Here is a 17109-nt window from a genome sequence, read left to right as displayed (position 1 = left end):
CATCCTACGTGGGGAGAGGGCTCCTCAACGCTGCTTGTCGAATGTGTCCAGAAAACAAACGTCTCTCTGCAGCGGGAAGCAGCTCCTTGTTATCAAAACTTTGTGCCAGATTGTGGAAGCACTGGCAAGGGCAGCCCGTGCCCTCCGCCCCAGCCTGCTCTCTCCCACTCTCTCCCACCGCTGAGGGGCAGCCCACCCCCCCGCCTCCCCTCCACCAAGCCCCCAAACATAAGAGGCCCGGCCTGATGCTTTTTGAAGACCACAGTCACAGCAGGAAGAAATGAGACAGACACACCCCCACCCCAGGGGCCGGACCTCAGCTTCGGAATGTGACAATTTATTTGGGGGGCAAAAGGCTTTTCAGTCCCCCTTCCTGGCATTGATACAATATTGAAGAGCAGCAGAACAAAACGTACAAGACGAGAGTAATCGGCACAAACCCCCCCTCCCCCAGCCCACAAACAACCGAATCCAGAACCACAGAACCAAAACCCACGCCCTAAACAAGCCGTCTTCTCCACCCGCAACCTCTGGGAGAGGGGCAGGCGGCCTGGGGGACCCACCCCACGCTGGGGCGGCACCTCCAACTCCGGTCTTCTGTCGAGTCCATCAGCTTCCTATCTTGAACCACTGGAGGCAAAGTTTAGCCAGCTAGGAGCTGGACGGTTGAACCACAGACGAAGGCAACAACACTTCATTTTTAAAATGAGAAAGAGAAAAAAGAGACAGCGCCCCTCCCCAAATATAGAGCTATATATGTATATTTTATATATATAGAATTCATTCGTGCACAATTCATTAAATGAGCTTTTCAAAAATTAAAAAAATTATAAGATACGTTTCTTTAGGCCTTTGTGTTTTTAAATTAAAATCAACAAAAAAAGAAGTCTCCAGCTCCACTCAGCCCAACAGCAGGGGCAGACCTCCGAACTCGTCATTCCTTCTACCTCGCCCTCTCGCAAGGGGGCCCCCGTTAGACCATCAGCCCCCCTCTGCCTAGCTGAAGCTCTGTGTACAGTAGGCACTCGCTCACTGCTGGAGCGGGGTGCTGACTCCTTCAAGCGGGGCGGGGGGCACCCTGCAGGCCTGGGAGGTGGGGTCCTCCATCCCCACCCAGCCTGTCCCCCTACTTCGGTATCTTGGGGACTGTCAGCAAGATGGGGTTGGGCTGGGGAGACCCTCTCCTGGAGTTTTAGCCCCTAATTCTGGGCTTTCTGAATCTGAGAGGAGATGCAGATAGGAAAAAAAAAAAAAAAAAAAAAACCTTTAAACACTTTCCTTTTTTTTTCTTTTTAAAAGTGATTCCTTAAACCATACAAGCCCCCAGGAGGCTGCCTTGGGCTAGTGCGTGGGAGCCCAGAAGGGGAACTGACCAGGCCGGGCTCCACTGTCAGGCGCCGGCCAAGTGCAAAAAAAACAACACCAAAACCCAACGAGGTGGGAAAGGCGGTCCCCACAGAGGCTGCAAAGGCTGGTGACAGCCCAGACCCCCCTCCTCTGGGCTGACCCCTCCCCCAGGACTGCCTGGCTCCGGGATAGCCTGCCAGCTTTGCGGTGGCTCTAGGGCTCGGGCCCCACCTTTTAAAGGGTTTCTTTTCCCCAAAGGCCAGAGCAGCTGGGCTCCTCACCCCAGCAAAGCAGCTTTGCCTCTCAGAGCCCCCATTTCCTTGTCTTCTAAATGGGGTGCTCCCTCCCACTCTGCCCACCTCACACTGAGGTTGGGGACTTGATCATCACCTTTCCAGAGCAGAGGAAGGATGGAGCTCATTTCGACCCTGACCCTTTGGCAGGGTGAGAATGAAGGGGGGCTGTGGGAGGCTGGAGGCCCCTGAACCAGCGACCTCGACCACCACCCAATCCTCAGCAGCTGCCTGGACGCCAGCAGTGCTTTACGAAGAGTCCTCACCACCCAATGCACCCATTTCACAGAAGGACAAACTGAGGGTCAGACAGGGGAATGAGATTGGGATGGGTCCCAACTTCCCATCTCAAACTAGACCTCACCAGTTTCCTATGACATGAGGGTGGGGAGGGGGTGGCATGAAGGGGAGATGACCGATGCCCCAACCAATATTGAACATGGGAGATCAGACTTTGCGGGTATTTCACATATAAAAATAAAGCAAACCAGACTACAACTTCTGCTTGGTAACTAGGCAAACGGAGAAGCAGCAAGGGGAGAGGAAGGGCCCGTGGGAGGCTTGTGGGCCCCCACCAGAGCCACCCTGGGAGAGAGGTAAGGAGGGCTCTGCTTGCTCCTGACCCCACGCCCTCAGGCCCCTAGGCGAGCTGCCTGCCCAGTGCACTGCACCGGTGTGCCTCTGCACGTGCCCAGGCAGGGCGGGGCTGCGTGACTGGGGGGTCAGGGGCAGCAACTCGCCCCTGGAAAGAGAAGGGCAGGCATTCCCTCCTCCCCAGTTACCCCCAATCCCTTAGGGTCACCACCTAAGATTCTCCCAGGGTCCATAGCTCCTGCCTTCCTGAAGCCTGCATCCCCTACCTGGCCAGGGAGGCTCAGCAGTGTCATGGTCTTTGGGGGTGACGGGGACGGAGATGCCCCCCATGGGGTGGCGGTGGTGGGGACCAGAGGGCCCAACGAGCTGGCAAAGGAAAGGAAGAGAGCAAGAAACCCAATCGTACTTACTCACCAGTCTTCCTGCAGAAAGTCACCAACGATGGGTCCCAGCGACAGTGCCACCCCTGCTGACCCCCCACCACCTCCTCAAATCTCAGCTCCATCTGCCTGGCCCCTGCAGCTTCTGGCTGGTTTCCTTGGGACCAGCTGTCATCCTTCCCTTTGAGCGAGGACAGGTGTGGAGCCTGGGCCCAGGACAGGAGGGCAGGCTTACCCTGCCTCGGGCCAAGGAAGGGCAGTTGGCTGTGACCCCGGGGACCTGCCGGCCAGGCGTGGGTCTCCATCTCCATTTCTAACATTGCCACCTCACCTGTGCAATCACTGCGTTACTAGTTTTTCTTTAAATATCTCTTTCTCCCCCCCTCCCCCAACCCCACAGGAATCCCACAATATTTTTTTCTATTACTTTTTTTTCCTCTTTTTTTTTTTTTTTTTGCAAAACTAATTCTTTCACTTTCCTGTCATAAAATCACCTCTGAAAACACAACTTCTTTACAAAAAAAGTCACAAATGACACGGACTCTCAGGAAAACACATTTCTATGGTCTCTGGAAACACCTGTAACTGGCACCCAGGTGGTTGCTCACCTGGGGTGAGGGGTCGGGGGGGAAATCACCTCTAGGGAAGAGGAGAAGTACCAGCCCTTATCTGGGGGAAGCCAATTGGCACTTAGACGGCCACAGAGCCAATACAAAGGGCGGGGTGGGGAGGGGTCCAGGAGTGCCAGCCCCCCAAACCCTGCGAGGGCCCTTGTTCTACATCCTGGGGTGGGGAGGGACAGAGGACATGCCGCAGCCCCTGGCAGGGAGATTCGGAAGAAAGGGTCCTCCCATACTTAGGGCAGAGGTGTTTGTTACCTAACTGGATTTGCTTTCTGCCTCCTCCTACCTTTTGCCATGATGCTCTGAGCTGAGACACCTGTCGCTGCACACACCAGGAAGCTACCTCAAGTGACGCTGAGGGACATGCCACTCATGCCAAACTGAGACTGGGCAGTGGCCAGGGCTGGCCAGCGGGGTTGCCTCCCACAGCACACCAAACCCCTGGTCCCGAACACCCTCGCTCTCCTGAACAACACAGGCCCCCTCCTTGGTCGCCCTCTTTGGGCTGCCTACCCTCCCAGTGCCCGGCCTAAAACTAGGCCTTTGGTCTCTGCTGCTGGCATGGCCGCCTCGACTCCCTGGCAGCAGAGGGAAAGAAGCTGCCCAGGGCACCAGAGGCCTCCCACCGCTTCGAGCAGGCTGGGCTGTGAGAAAGCCTCAGCAGTCGGAAGCAAAAGAGAGGGGGCAGGAGATGCTGGAGACCCTCAGGAACAGTTTCCAGGCTTCCTCCCTCCTCCCAAACGCCCAGGAGGAAGGGGAAGCTCAGCGTGGGGGTCTCCCTTCTCTACCTCAGTCCCCGCCATGCCATGTCTGTGGCGAAGGCCCGACTGGTCGGGCTGACCACCCCGAAGGAGAAGGGCACGGGGGCATGTGCCCCTAGCACACCCAGGGCCGGGAGGATGGGTCTGGCGGCCTCCACAGCAAACTTATCAGACCTGGGCCAGCTTCCAGGCCCAGGGGATGGCAAGGGAAGGTCCAGACTTTCAACGACCCTATTCTGAGGAACCCTAAAGGGTGCTACCGGGAAAGCCTGGGCCCAGTGCCCAATGCACACACAGATACACGTACAAACACACCAACGGGGGGCAGACGCACGCGCAGTCGAAGTTCCCACAGCAGGTTCTTGTAGCACCTTTGGTTGAGAACTGAAGGGGCCTTTAGATGCTGGGAGGCTGTGGCAGGGCGAGGTCCTTGCCAGCTCTTCCCATCTTTGAGACCGGGATTAGGAGAGAGATGGGGTGGGGTGGGGCCTAGGGGGCCTGCTTGGCTCTCGTCCAAAAGAGGACGGGAAGAACCCTGTCTCTGGCCCCGCTCCTGCCACCTTCACTGATGTGGAAGGAGGGGGCCAAGGCCCGCCTCACCACAACCTCTGTCCTGGCTTTGCCATCCCTGCCCCGGCATCTGGAAGAAGGAAAGGGACGGTGCCCACGCATGGAAGGGGTCTCGGAAGGGGCCCCCCGCAGCTGCCAGGTTAGCACCGAGAAATCAGATGCTGTGTGCGCGAGCTGCAAGCAAGCTGGGGAGAGACAGGGTGGGAAGTGGAGGGTGCAGCTGAAGCCCGCAGGAGCCACCCGGCGGGTCCCACGGTGCATGGGAGGGGGGGTGCCAAGAGACACGAAGGAGGACTTTCCAGTGCCCTCGCCCCCTCCGCCAGCTCTAAACCGGTCCAGGACTGCCCCTCCCACTGGGCTGCAGGGGGCTCCAACTGCCCAGCCCCATCCCCGGGGCAACACCGAGCCATCTGAAACGAGCAAAGCACAGGCAGAGGTGTCTGAGGGCGGGGGCGGAAGCAAGAGTATGCCTTTGGGCAGGAGGGCCCCCCCAAGCCCCCCTCCTTGGTAGAGCCCCCTCACTTGCTCAGCCCACTGCTGCCACCCGCCCCTGCGGCGCCTGCTACCCCAGCAGCCACCTTCTCGAAATCCTCAGGGTTGCAGAATTCCTTGATAGTGACCGTCAGGAGGTTGCTGGTGACATCGGTGACGACCACGTTGGAGCAGGGCGACATCTCAGGGCGCCAGTCCCCAGCCTCAGGCTCCGAGGGGGCGCCGACAGGCTCGGGGGCCGCGGGAAGCGCCTGGGCGGCAGCAGCAGCGACGTCGGGAGGCGCCCGCTGGCTGGTGGCTGCCGCCTCCGGGGGGACGGACAGGTCGAGCACCTCGGGCTCGAGCCAGGCGGGGGCAGACGGGCTCATGGTCTCGGGGAGCAGCTTGGGGGGCGCGTCGTCGGGGTCGGAGGACTGCGGTGCCGGCGAAGGGCAGCCGGAGGAGCTGGAGCTGCGGCCGTCATAGCGGGCAGCGGGGGGCGCCAGGAGCAGCCCCGCGCTGGGGGCGGCGGCGGCGTCGGTCTTGCCGGCCGGCGGGGGCGGCGGAGGGCCGGGCAGCGGCTTGTTGTACAGCGCGAAGGCGCCGAGCTTCATGTGGCGGATCTGCGTGCGCAGGATGCTCTCGCTGAACTTCTTGCTCTTGCCGATGACGCGGTTCCGCGAGGGGACTTTGGGGCGGGCGAGGGCCCCAGCCCCCTGCCCGGCGCCCCCTCCGCCCGTGCCCTTGTCGATCACCTTCAGGTTCAAGATGATGCGGTTCCGCTTGGGCTCCCGGGGCTTCACCTTACGGTTGATGATGCGCACCGTCTCCGAAAAGGGCGAGATGGGGGGGCGCAGGCCGGGGCTGCCCCCCTGCGGGTCTGGGCGGGGCAGGGGGCGGCGGGACATGCGGTGGCAGCGGCGGATGTCCTTCTTGAGCCGGTGCACGGCCGCGCTGGAGTGCAGCTTGGGCGAGGAGGCGCTGGCGCTCGGTTTGACCGAGAAGTGCACATCGCTGATGCGGAGGGCCTCGGCCTGGGCCCGCGCCTGCGGGGCAGAGGGAGGGGTGGGTGGGGACTCGTCTTCCCGCTGACCTCCTCTGGACACCCCTGCGCCAGCCAGCCAGCCAGCCACCCAGAGGGACAGTCTCATTAAACCATCCTGAGAGCACTTAAGAGAACCAGTGGTGCTCATGACCCAGTCTCAGAGAGAAGGAAACAGACACTCAGACAGGGGAAGCGAAGTGTGTAAGGTCGGAGGGCACGTGGGACCCCAGTCCAGGCCTGACTCCAAGACCCACCACCTTTGCAGGCTTGGCTGTGAGCCTGGGGGACAGACGGGGTGGTGGCTGCCCTTGCTGACACAGAGGTGTGTCAACCATCGGGACACTGCACGGAGAGAAGAGCCTTTTGCTCAGAGGCCGCTGACCAACTCTGCTCTGTGAAGATCCCAGACCCGCCTGGCACTCCTCCACGGACCAATATTTGGTGACAGAAAGGAAAGGGAGGCCCCTCCCTGCTCCACCTCATCCCCCAGCCCCACTACCTACTTGCAGGGTCCCAGAGGCCCAGTGCTCTCCCTGCCTTTGAAGAGGCTGCCCCCTCCAGCCTGGACTTGCCTCCCGGCTGATCACTGCCGCTGGGACAGGCCCCCAGCCCTCCTCTATGCCCCCAGGCCCCTCCACTTCCCCTCCTGGGTCTGATCTGTCTGTCTGCCCAGGGTCTGGCTCAGGGCCTGGGTCTGAGTGAACGAGTGCCAAGAGATTCCAAAGCCAGCACCTAAACCTGGGCTGGAATCCATCCAGTTAGTCATGGGTTTGGTGGGGATGACCAAGAGGGGGAACTGACCACTTCATACTCCCTAAGCCAAGATGGCCTGGGAGCAGTACAGCTGAGCAGAGGCCGGTAGGCAGCCAGGGACACTGTCCCAGGCTCCGGGCCCAGCTGCACCCCCAGGTGTGAAATCTGTAAGGCCCCTGGGCTCTGCAGCAGCCACCTGCCACCTCATGGAAGATGCAGGGTCTGGCAGGGCCGAGACCCCAGGCTCAGGGTAAGGGACTCACAAGGCCACATAAGCCGTCCTCCATGGCCAGTCCTTCCTTCACTAAGAAAGTACTAACAAGTCACGTGCTAGCTCTTGGGGCCACAACTACGAACACTCAGCGTCAACCCCGGGGGCTGCGATTCCGGGAAAGGCAAGTACAGGGGGTTAGGACACAGGGTGACTTGATGAAATCAAGGAAGCACGGCCTACAGGAGCACAGATTAGGGGCGCAGGCCCCAGCTTTGGAGGATGAAGCCTAAGGAAGAGAGAAGCCTGGTCCTTCCTGAGCTCGACTGTGCCCAGGCGGCCTGCTGAAGGGGCAGTGCTGAGACAAACGGTGGAGGCGGAGAGAGCCCAATGGTGAGAGGATGCAGAGCAGCCGAGGCCGGACAGAGGTGCAGGTGGACCAGCGATCTGTGTTTTGCACAGGTACCCTGGCTCCAGGTGGCCCAGGGAGACTCCTTAGGCGGCGACTGCCTCGATCCAGGTGGGCGATAGTGGCGGCCAAGGAAGGACACATTCCCACGGTCAGTCTGTGAGCTCCCCAAGAGTGGGATCTGTGGTTTGGGGTCTCTCCACCTCCCACCCCCACAGTGCTGGACGTTTAACCAGCACCTGGCAGGCAGCCTATATGCTCCTCAGACAACACTAGCCTGTATTTGACCACAGCTCTCACAAGAGGTATTTGCTGAATACGCGAGGATGTCTTCGTTTAGAATGTGGGAGAAGCACTTTCATGCCACAGGGCCCTGCCCAATATGCGGGGGCCTCCTGGGGCTGCGTGGTCAACGATCCCTTTGGCCACTAGGTGGCAGCACACACTGCCTGGCCCACCCTGTGCCAGGGCTGCCCATGGAGCCACGGACTGGTTCCCTCACACCCTTTCCCAGACAAAGGCAGGAGAAAGCCAGCCTTTCCTTAGCATGGCAAGTGGAGCCTCTGGCAGGTTCATCCCCATGGGAACTTAGGGGATCCCACTCTTTCTGATCCCCCTGGGGGGTTAGTGTTTACTCCCTCTGCACACTGCCCAAGCTCTTGGACCTCCGTAATTATGGTTCTGCCAGAGTCCAGTGGTGACCGATGGTCCCTGGGGAGTGGCGAAGAGTGTGGGCAAACATCAGACCCGGAATGAAACCCCGGCTCAGTGGGCCTCCTGGGAGCATCAGATAGTACATGTCACCCGCTTATAGCACAGTGCCTGGCACGCAGCAAGTACTCAGGAAGTACCAGATTTATCTATCCAAGCAGGGGGAGGAGGCTTATGAGCAATAAACTTTTTCAAATGTACGGTTTCCAAACTTTCTACGAGAAACATTTCTTACTTTATAATTTCTAAATTTTTTTTTAAAGGGAGTGGCTTACCCGTCCTCCTCGTCTCCCCTCCCGAGGGTGGGAATTCTGATGGCAGGACCTGGGTCTGCCTGTGTATTCAAAATGGTAACCACAGCCAATGCGTTTATTGCACTATGACCAGGTGACAGGCACAGCTCTGAGGGGTTAGCATGTACTACAGACAGTATGGAAGGTTAAAGACCTTCACTCTACCACTGACTCTCTGTGACCATGGGCAAGTTATTTAACCTCTCTGGCCTCAGTTTTCCTATGTGTAAAATGGGGATAATACAACCTACCTCCTGGGCTCCTGTTCCCTTCAGAATAGCTTCCAGCAGAAAGTAAGTGCTTTCGGAGTGTAATCTGTTTCCTCTACACACTGCCGCTCAGTGACTCAGAGCAATAGGTTCAGACCAAGCTGCTCTCCATGTCCCCTTGCAAATATCCCCACCACTCTTGGACTACCGGGTTTTAAGATCCAGACCGAGGTCCTCTCATCTGCCTCTCCATCTCCTGCCTCACCAACTCTGCAGCCTTCAGTTTCCTGTGTGTGTGTGTCCACCTTGCCCCTTAAGCTGACGTGGACTCTCTGAGGGATAAGGTGAAGAAAAGACAACAGGATGAAGCCAGGAAGCTGAGTGGTGGGACCTCAGGTAAGTCACTCCCCCTCTCTGGGCCTTGGCTTTCTCATCTGTGAAATGGGATAATACTCGCCACTTCATAGGATTGTTGAGAGGATTACAGGAGATAATCCATGTGGGGGCTCAGCACTGTTAGGCCCATAGCCAGCTCAGGAACTAGAGCTATCAATAAAAAAAAGGCATTTTGTGAATCAATGCTCATGGTCATTACTCACTTCGCCGCTAGAGGGTGCTCCAGCTGCGCTGAGAGGCTGTCACACAGCCCGCCCTCCCTCCAGCTGCTCCGCCCATCCCTCTTAAGAAGCATCAAGGGTTAAGGTTGCTCCATGGATCCCGTAAGATATGTGTAGATTGGGGACACGGGTCACAGAAATAGGTAATTCTGGAATTATATTTCTGCTTTAAGTTCAAAGCAAACCCTTACATATGCACAGTCCTTTTGGGAGGAGGGGACTGGAGTGGCCCACCTCACCCTCATTGGGCTTTGAGCCTTTTGGACAAACTGGAGATTCTGAGGTTCTGCATCCTGCACAGTGTCTTCTCTGCAGAGTCCTCCCTGCCCTTCCAGTGCCAAGTGCCACAAAGTCACAGGTCGGGGTGGGAAGGGGCCTTGAGACAACCTTAGCACAAATGGGGAGACTGGTTGCCCAGAGAGGCCCATCTGCAGCCTTGCCGGCCACCTCGGGTCATCCCCCTTTCCCTTTCCCAGACTCTGCTCTTTCTCACTAAAAAAATAAAATAAAACCCAAAAAACTCTAAGATGGCTGCCTCTGGAGCTAGGTCTCCCTCCGGTACCACGGCTAATGTGCGATGATTTCACCCTCCCACGCCCCATCCTCATCAGAACCTCCAGAAACAGCCAGGGGTGGGGGGAAACTGAGGCTCAGAGCCCGGAAGCCAGTGGCCTAGCTTGGGTGATAAACTCAAAGTGAAGTGATTTAAGGTCAAATTCAAGTTGGATCCCCCAGTGAGGAGGGGAGGCATGCAGAACAAATCCTAAGAAAGAGAGGGAAGCTGGGGGCAGGGAGGCAGGTGGCCCCCCAATCCCTCTCCCTGTTCCCTGCCACGAGGGAGACCACATTCCCTCTCTCCCCGGATTCTAATTCCAGGCAGAGCCCTACCAGCCTCCCCACCAGCTCCAGGCTGGAGGAGAGGAGGGCTGTCACGTGCAAAAGCGACCTCCTGGCCACCCCCTCAGGTGGGCAGCGCCCACCTGCCTCATCCACCACCTTTCTGGAGCCCTGTTGGCCTTCCCAGACCCCGGTTTTGTCAACGAAGATATCCCCCCACCCTTCACTCCCAGGCCCCTCTTGCTGAAGCTGGAGCTGGCAGGGGCCTGCTGCCAGGGCCTCGTTGGGGGCTCACAACCACCCCCCTGCCCAGCTGGGGCCCCTCTGGAAAGGCCCGCCCGCCTGGGCGGCCGCGGATCTGTCCCTCCCTTGCAGGCCCCGTGCTGCGCCGAGGCTAGGGGCCCGAGAGGGGGCTGCTGGGGCTGCGCCAGGTTACCTTCAGGAGGAAAGTTTTAGGTTTGGGTCCCCTCTTCTTGGGCCCATACAGCTCACGCTCCCTCTCCCTGCGGCCGAGAAACGCCAAAGGTTAACACGAGCCCCTTTCCGGGCCCCACTCCGCGCTGCCCTCCCCGCCTCTCCCGCTTCCCCGCGCGGCGCCCCAGCCGAGCTCGGCCCCGCTGCCCCTGCCAGCTTCCCAAACTCACTTCTGCTCGAAGGCTGCAATGAGCCGCGAGTCCAGGATGTTCTCCTCGGGCTCCCAAGTGCTGTACCTGCCGAGTCACACATGCACAAAATAAAAATGAAAACCAGGGAGGCAGAGGCACATGCGAGGGAGCCAATGTGGGCACCCCCCAAAGCAAGAAAAAGGCCCCAGTCTCCGCTGCCTCCTCTCCCCCCCCTCCCCTGGACCCCCGACACTCACTTGATGGCCCACCCCTTCCATTTCACCAGGTACTCGATGCGTCCCTGAAAAACAGAGAAGAAAAAAGGGGGGAGTGGGGGCGGGGAGGATGCGGGGACGCCGAGGAGGCGGCGGCGCGGGGGTGGCCGAGAGACCCCGGGTTAGCGGGACCGCTGCGCCCCGATGGCCCGCGGACCCGGGCACCAGCTGCGGGGAGAGGCGTCCCGCCCCGGGAGGAGGCTCACCTTTCGGATCCGCCGTTTGATGATGGATTCGGCCGCGAAGACCCGCTCGCCCACTGCAGACAGCTCCATCTTGCTCAGCGGCACCCACAGCCCATAATACTCCCTGCTCCCGCGGCCGGTGCTGCACCGCTCGCGCACGCGCCGCAGCGCACAGGCCCCGGCGGGCGGGCGCGCGGCGGGGCGCGCGCTCGCGTTCCAGCTGCGGGCCGTCACGTGACCCTCCGGGCCGGCGCGCGGTTGCCAGGACCTCCTCCTCCCTCGGGGCGGTTGCTAGGGAAAGTGAGCGCACGCGGGGCGGGGGCGCGCGCTGGCTCTTAAAGGGGCCTCGCCTGGTCACGGGAGCCGGGGCCGGGAGCCCGGTGGATGCTTGGCTTGTGCGAAGCCGGGTCGGGCGCAGTGCAGTCTCACTTTCTCACTCCTCTTTCCATCTTCCCTGCCCCCGATAGCTGACAACTTCTCCTTCTTTTTAACCCCCTATGCAAGTCTCGCCAGGCCCCAGGCGAGGAAGGGCGATGGAGTCTCTGCAGCCGCTGCGCATCCTCCCAGCAGAAGTTTGCAAACAGTTAAATATGATACAGCAGAAATGCATTTGCTGTTGCCTTGCCAGGCCCTGCGGGAATTTCTTTAAAACATTGCGCCCCCCCATCCATTATTTATGTATTCGTGGGAGTGTGGTTTTGTAACCAGTTCAGATGAATTAAAACAAAAATGCCACCGCAGGAAAGGGGGGTTGGGGTGAATGAGGCCGAGGAAGGCCAGGGTGATCCTGTTCATCTGTTCTTCGGCCGGGGCCTTGGGCGGCACCTGCCTTCGCCCAGAAGACCGGTCAAGACCGCAGCGAGGAAGATGTGGCGGTGGGGGAGGGAGAGAGAGGCCGCGGGCCCCAGACTGGGCCGGAGCGGGTCATCCTTGGGTCATTCGACAGAAACCGCCCTCGCGGTCATGTCTATATGTTTTCCGATTCCCAGGCCCCCTGGCCGCGTCACTCTCCTGCCGCCTGCAGTTCCTCTAACGGTTCCGCCATTGCTCACGGGGAGACCAGACCCCAGCTTCCTATTTGGGGAGGGGCTGGGAGACCAGGGCTGTCTGGGAATGGACACAAAGTAGCCCAGCCGCGCAAAACGCTCCATTTCTTTTATTTTGAATTATTTAAACTTTATTTTTTATTACACCAACAGTCTTGTTCTTTATAAAATAAAAAAAGCAAGGAAAAAAAGCAACTGTCCATAATATCCATCAAGCCATTGTTAACATCTTCGCGAAGCTTCTTCCAGCCTCTGTTCTATGCCTATATAAACACACGTAGTATCTATGCATACATATACGTTGTACATATATAGTATACATATTTAAATTCTTTTTAACAAAATGGGATCGTATGATTCACACTGTCTGGAATCGGCTTTTCTCCCTTGATATAAGGTGGACCTCTTTTGGTGTCATTACATACAGATTTCACCATCATTCTAGTGGCTGTGGTGGGGCTGAGATGGAGGTGGAGAGGGACAGGGATGTGGTAAGGGTCAGGGTTGTCTTGTCTCATTACTTGTTTATTAGAAAAGAGGATTTTTACATTTCTGTGCTGCAACATCAATTCTTGTGGTTTCAAATCAACCACATCAAAATTTCCGCTTCTTGTCCCTGCAGATTTGTCCAATTATTACCCAGGGAGCAATCTCCCTCCTCCCTTAAAATCAACATGCTCTTGAGAAATAGCTATTTGCTGGCCAGCCCAAAGCAGGCTTCGTGGAAGAATAGAGCTGCCCTCCTGGGGTGGTGGGAGTGGATGGGCAGGTGAGCTGTGTGGATATGAGTGTCTGTGTGTGTGTGTGTGTTTGTGTGTGTGTGTTTTCAGGCTGAGGGAGGCAGGCAGCCGGATGAAGCGTGTAAGCATTAATCCATTTGTTAGCTCATTCAGCAGCTTTTGTGAGCCCTTTATAAGGCTTTGTGTTACACCACCAGAAGCAAAAGTGCCCCAGGCTTGAGGAACCCTCAGTCAGGTGAGAAAGGCACCTGCCATACAATGTGACTAGAGCTAGAGTAAAGATGTATTAATTTCCTATGGCTGCTGTAACAAATTCCCACAAATGCTGTGGCTTAAAACAACACAAATTTATTATCCTACAGTTCTGGAGGTCAGAAGTCCCAAATCAGTGTCACTGGGCTAAAGTCAAGACATCCTCAGGGCTGGTGCCTTCTGGAGGCTCTAGGAGAGAATCCGTTCCTTGCCTCTTCCATCTTCTAGAAGCTGCTGGCATTGCTTGGCTCATGGCTGTATCTCTCCAGTCTTCACTTTTGCCTTCCCCTGACTGACCTCCTGCCTCCTTCTAATAAGGACCCTTGTGATTACATTGGGCCCACCCAAATAATCGAGGATAAGCTCCCCATCTTGACCTCCTTGCCTTAATCATATCCGCAAAGCCCCTTTCACCACAGGGTCACATTGTATAGGGTGTATAAGGTATCATAGTCATAGGTTCTGGGGATTAGAACGTGGACTATGGGTGGGTGGGGCATTATTCAGCCTTCCTAAAAAATGTATAGGATGCTTTGGGGATCTAGATGTATTAGCCAGAGTTCTCCAGAGAAACGGAACCAATAGGATCCATATAGAGATATATAAGAGGAGATTTATTATAGGAATTGGTTCATGCAGTTATGGAGGCTGAAAAGTCTGCTGTCTGCAAACTGGAGAACCAGGAAAGCCGATGGCATAAGGCCCGAGAAACAGGGGGCTGCTGGTGTAAGTCCCTGGGTCTGAAGGCTGGAGATCCAAGAGCTCTGATGTCTGAGGGCAGGAGAAGGTGGACGTTCCAGATCAAGGAGAGAGAGAATTTGCCATTTCTCCCTCTTTTTCTTCTGTTCAGGCCCTCAACAGATACCATGATGCCCGTCCACACTGGTGAGAGTGGATCTCTTTATTCAGTCTACTGAATCAAATGCTAATCTCTTCCAGAAATACCCTCACCAGAAATAATGTTTACCAGCTATCTGGGCATCCTGCAGCCCAGTCAAGCTGACATATAAAATTAACCATCACACTAGATAAGAGAGCAGCCCACTGCCCGGAGGAGGGGAGACCAGGAGGCTGGACATTTGATTAGGGACTCGAAAGATGAAGAGAAATTGGCCTGTTAGTGAAGAATGAGAGAGGCATCCCAGGTAAAGGGGTCAGCGGGATCGAGACCTTCAATGAGAGAGAGTCCCTTCCACCTTGAACAGATAATTCCACCTGTAACAGATAATCTCATTCTATGAGAGGAAGTTCCTTCCACCTCTTCCACAATCTGTCCTTCTGAGATTTGGTCCAACACCACAAGGGAAAAATTTAATCTCCTGACTGTGTGATTTGCTGCCCAGAGAAAGGGCATTTCAGTTAGCCTGTGCTGTGAAACCCACCTGTGCTATGAAACACCAACATATGGCGGTTTAAAACATAAGAACCTATATCTCATGATTCTGTGGGTTGGCTGGGCTCAGCTGGGCAGTTCTTTGAGCTGGTCTTGCGTCGGGTCATTCACGTGGCTGCAGTCAGAGACAGGGCCAGAGCTGACACTCATGTCCGGGGCCTTAGTACTGGGTGTTGGCTGGGCCTTGCTCTCCTCAGGCCTCTCATCGTTCAGCAGTCTAGCTCAGGCGTTCTTACAGGGCTGCAGGAGCCATATAAGAAAGTGAGAAGCATTGCAAAGCCCTTAAGGCCTAGCCTTGGAAGTTACACAACATCACTTCCACTCATCCTATTGGTCAAAGGAGGCAGAATTCAAGGCCCTCGAGATTACTGCCTCCTCACCCCACCCCCACCCCCTATACATGTCCCTTATAATCCCCTCCCCTGAGTGAGGGTGGGACCTATGGAAGGAGCTGGGATTTTACTCCACGGTTAGGTTAAGGGAAAAAGGAAAGGGATTTTGCAGATGTAATAAAGTCCCTAAACAGTTGACTTTGAGTTAATCAAGAAGGAGTCCTATGATCTGTTTCTACTCTCACAGCCCTTCTGACACCAAATGTATGGGTGTTCTCCTCACGCCAACAACCAGTTTTCCACCTCTTCAGACACCATTTGGGTGTCCAGTGATTCAGTTCAGTTCAGTTCTGACACTGGTACCGGGAGTTAGCACCAGACCACACAGATTACGGGCTCAGTCCCACAAGACTGCCTCCACTTCAGACACCAACAGCAAGTCTAGGCTTCTGGCACTTCTGGGGGACTGGTTACAAATCATGGGTTCCCACGACCCCTCCTCAGTTTCGATAATTTGCTAGAACAGCTCACAAGACTCAGGGAAACACTTTACTTATATTTGCCAGTTCATTATAAAGGATACAACTCAGGAACAGCCAGTTGGAAGCGATGCAGAGGGCAGGGCACGCAGAGGGGGGTGCAGACTAACATGCCGTCTCCGGGCAAGACACCTGCCCAGCACCTCAATGCGCTCACCAACTCGTGAGCTCATCACATCTTGTTCAATGTTTCTGGAGCTTCATGCACAGCCTCGCCTCCCCTTCCCAGAGGCCGGTGGGTGGGGCTGAAAGTTCCAACCCTCTAATCACTTGGTCTTTCTGGGGACCAGCCTCATCCCGAAGCTACCTAGGGGCCTACTGAGAGTCACCTCATTAGCATAAACTCAGGTATGGTTGAAAGGGGCTTGTGAATAACAAACGATGCTTCTCTCTCCCTTCTCACTCAGGAAATTGAAAGGTTTTAGGAGCTCTGTGCCGAGAACCAGGGAGGAAGACCAACTACACATTTCTTATTATATCACCATATCCCAGGGAGTTATCCTGGCCAGAGCTAATCGGGTGAGCCCTTTATTTTTATTATTTATTTATTTGTTTGTTTTTTGGTGAGGAAGATTTGCCCTGAGCTAACATCCGTTGCTAATTTTCCTCTATTTTTTTTGCTTGAGGAAGAGTAGCCCTGAGCTAACATCTGTGCCAATCTTTCTCTGTTTTTGTATGGGGGATGCCTCCACGGCATGGCTGAAGAGTGGAGTATGTTTGTGCCCGGGATCAGAACCCACGAACCCAGGCCACCGAAGCAGAACGTGCAGAACTTTAACTATGCGGCCACAGGGCCCGCCCCTCGGGTGAGCCCTTTAAAAGAGAGTCTGGGCCTTTGCTGAGGGGAGAGGTCTGACACAGCAGAAATGCTCTCCTCTTGGCCTTGAAGAAGCAAACTGCCGTGATGTGGAGAGGGCCACACGGCGGGGACAGTGGGTGACCTCTAGGCGCTGAGGACCTCAATTCTGCAGTCGTGAGGATGTGGATTCTGTCAACAACCAGTGAGCCTGGAGGAGGATCAGGCTTTCGGATGACAACTCGGCCCTGGCTGGCTGCAGCCGGAGTCCCCAAGCGGAGGACCTAGCTAAGCTGTTCCCGGCCTGCTGACCTACAGAAACTGAAATGAGACGTGAGCGTTGTTTAGGCCACTAAGTTTGTGATAATTTGTTACAGAGCAATAGAAAACCAACATATAAGGCCATTCCAGATTCAGGGATGGGGACATAGAGTCCACTCCTGGATGGGAGGAGTGGCAATGTCACATTGAAAAGGGGACTCAGGGGCATTATCGTAATAATTTACCACAAGTGGGTCCACGGTTGGGACACAGCTCATGCCCAAAGCTGACGGGGTCCTCGGGGCCAGATGCTCCCTCATCTGGGCATCTGCAGGGTTCTGGGCAGCTGCCTTAGGGCCTTCCACCAGCTGGCTCGTGTGGGCGCTTAATAAATGTCTGCTGGACGAAGGAAGGAACGAATGCGTGGAAACCTGGGCTGTGCAGGTGGTCAGGGGTGAGGCCTTTGCTGAAAAAGATTTGCCTGCACTTGGGGCGGGGAAGGGCTAAGGGACGTAGGGGAAGTAGCTTTGTCACAGGCCCAGATGTCAGCCCCGAGTGGTT

General features: G+C 56.4%; 1 protein-coding gene and 1 long non-coding RNA gene across 2 annotated transcripts; one reads left to right on the top strand and one right to left on the bottom strand.

Moving 5' to 3' along the window:
- Positions 1-316: 316 nt before the first annotated feature.
- Positions 317-11352, bottom strand: CBX6 (chromobox 6). Its single transcript, XM_004437869.3, has 5 exons — positions 11211-11352; positions 10987-11030; positions 10769-10834; positions 10561-10627; positions 317-6085 (listed from the first exon to the last, which is right to left on the bottom strand). Exons 1-5 carry the CDS (start codon positions 11277-11279, stop codon positions 5087-5089), a joined length of 1245 nt encoding a protein of 414 aa, XP_004437926.1. The 5' UTR covers positions 11280-11352; the 3' UTR covers positions 317-5086.
- Positions 11353-15956: 4604 nt separating this feature from the next.
- Positions 15957-16680, top strand: LOC147913729 (uncharacterized). Its single transcript, XR_015556298.1, has 2 exons — positions 15957-16010; positions 16197-16680. It is a non-coding gene; the product is annotated as an uncharacterized LOC147913729 (long non-coding RNA).
- The last annotated feature ends 429 nt before the right edge of the window (positions 16681-17109 follow it).

Source organism: Ceratotherium simum, chromosome 25, assembly GCF_057802395.1.
Source record: "Ceratotherium simum simum isolate JZ-2026a chromosome 25, ASM5780239v1, whole genome shotgun sequence".
Taxonomy (NCBI): domain Eukaryota; kingdom Metazoa; phylum Chordata; class Mammalia; order Perissodactyla; family Rhinocerotidae; genus Ceratotherium; species Ceratotherium simum.
This window is presented reverse-complemented; position numbering and strand designations above follow the sequence as displayed.

Bases quoted from the DNA above. Each gene is read 5' to 3' on its own strand.
- CBX6 (XM_004437869.3), bottom strand. From the start codon at position 11,279: ATGGAGCTGTCTGCAGTGGGCGAGCGGGTCTTCGCGGCCGAATCCATC. The intron at 11,031-11,210 runs GTGAGCCTCCTC...TCTGTTTTTCAG, and splicing joins TCAAACGGCGGATCCGAAAG to GGACGCATCGAGTACCTGGT. The intron at 10,835-10,986 runs GTGAGTGTCGGG...GTGACTCGGCAG, and splicing joins TGGAAGGGGTGGGCCATCAA to GTACAGCACTTGGGAGCCCG.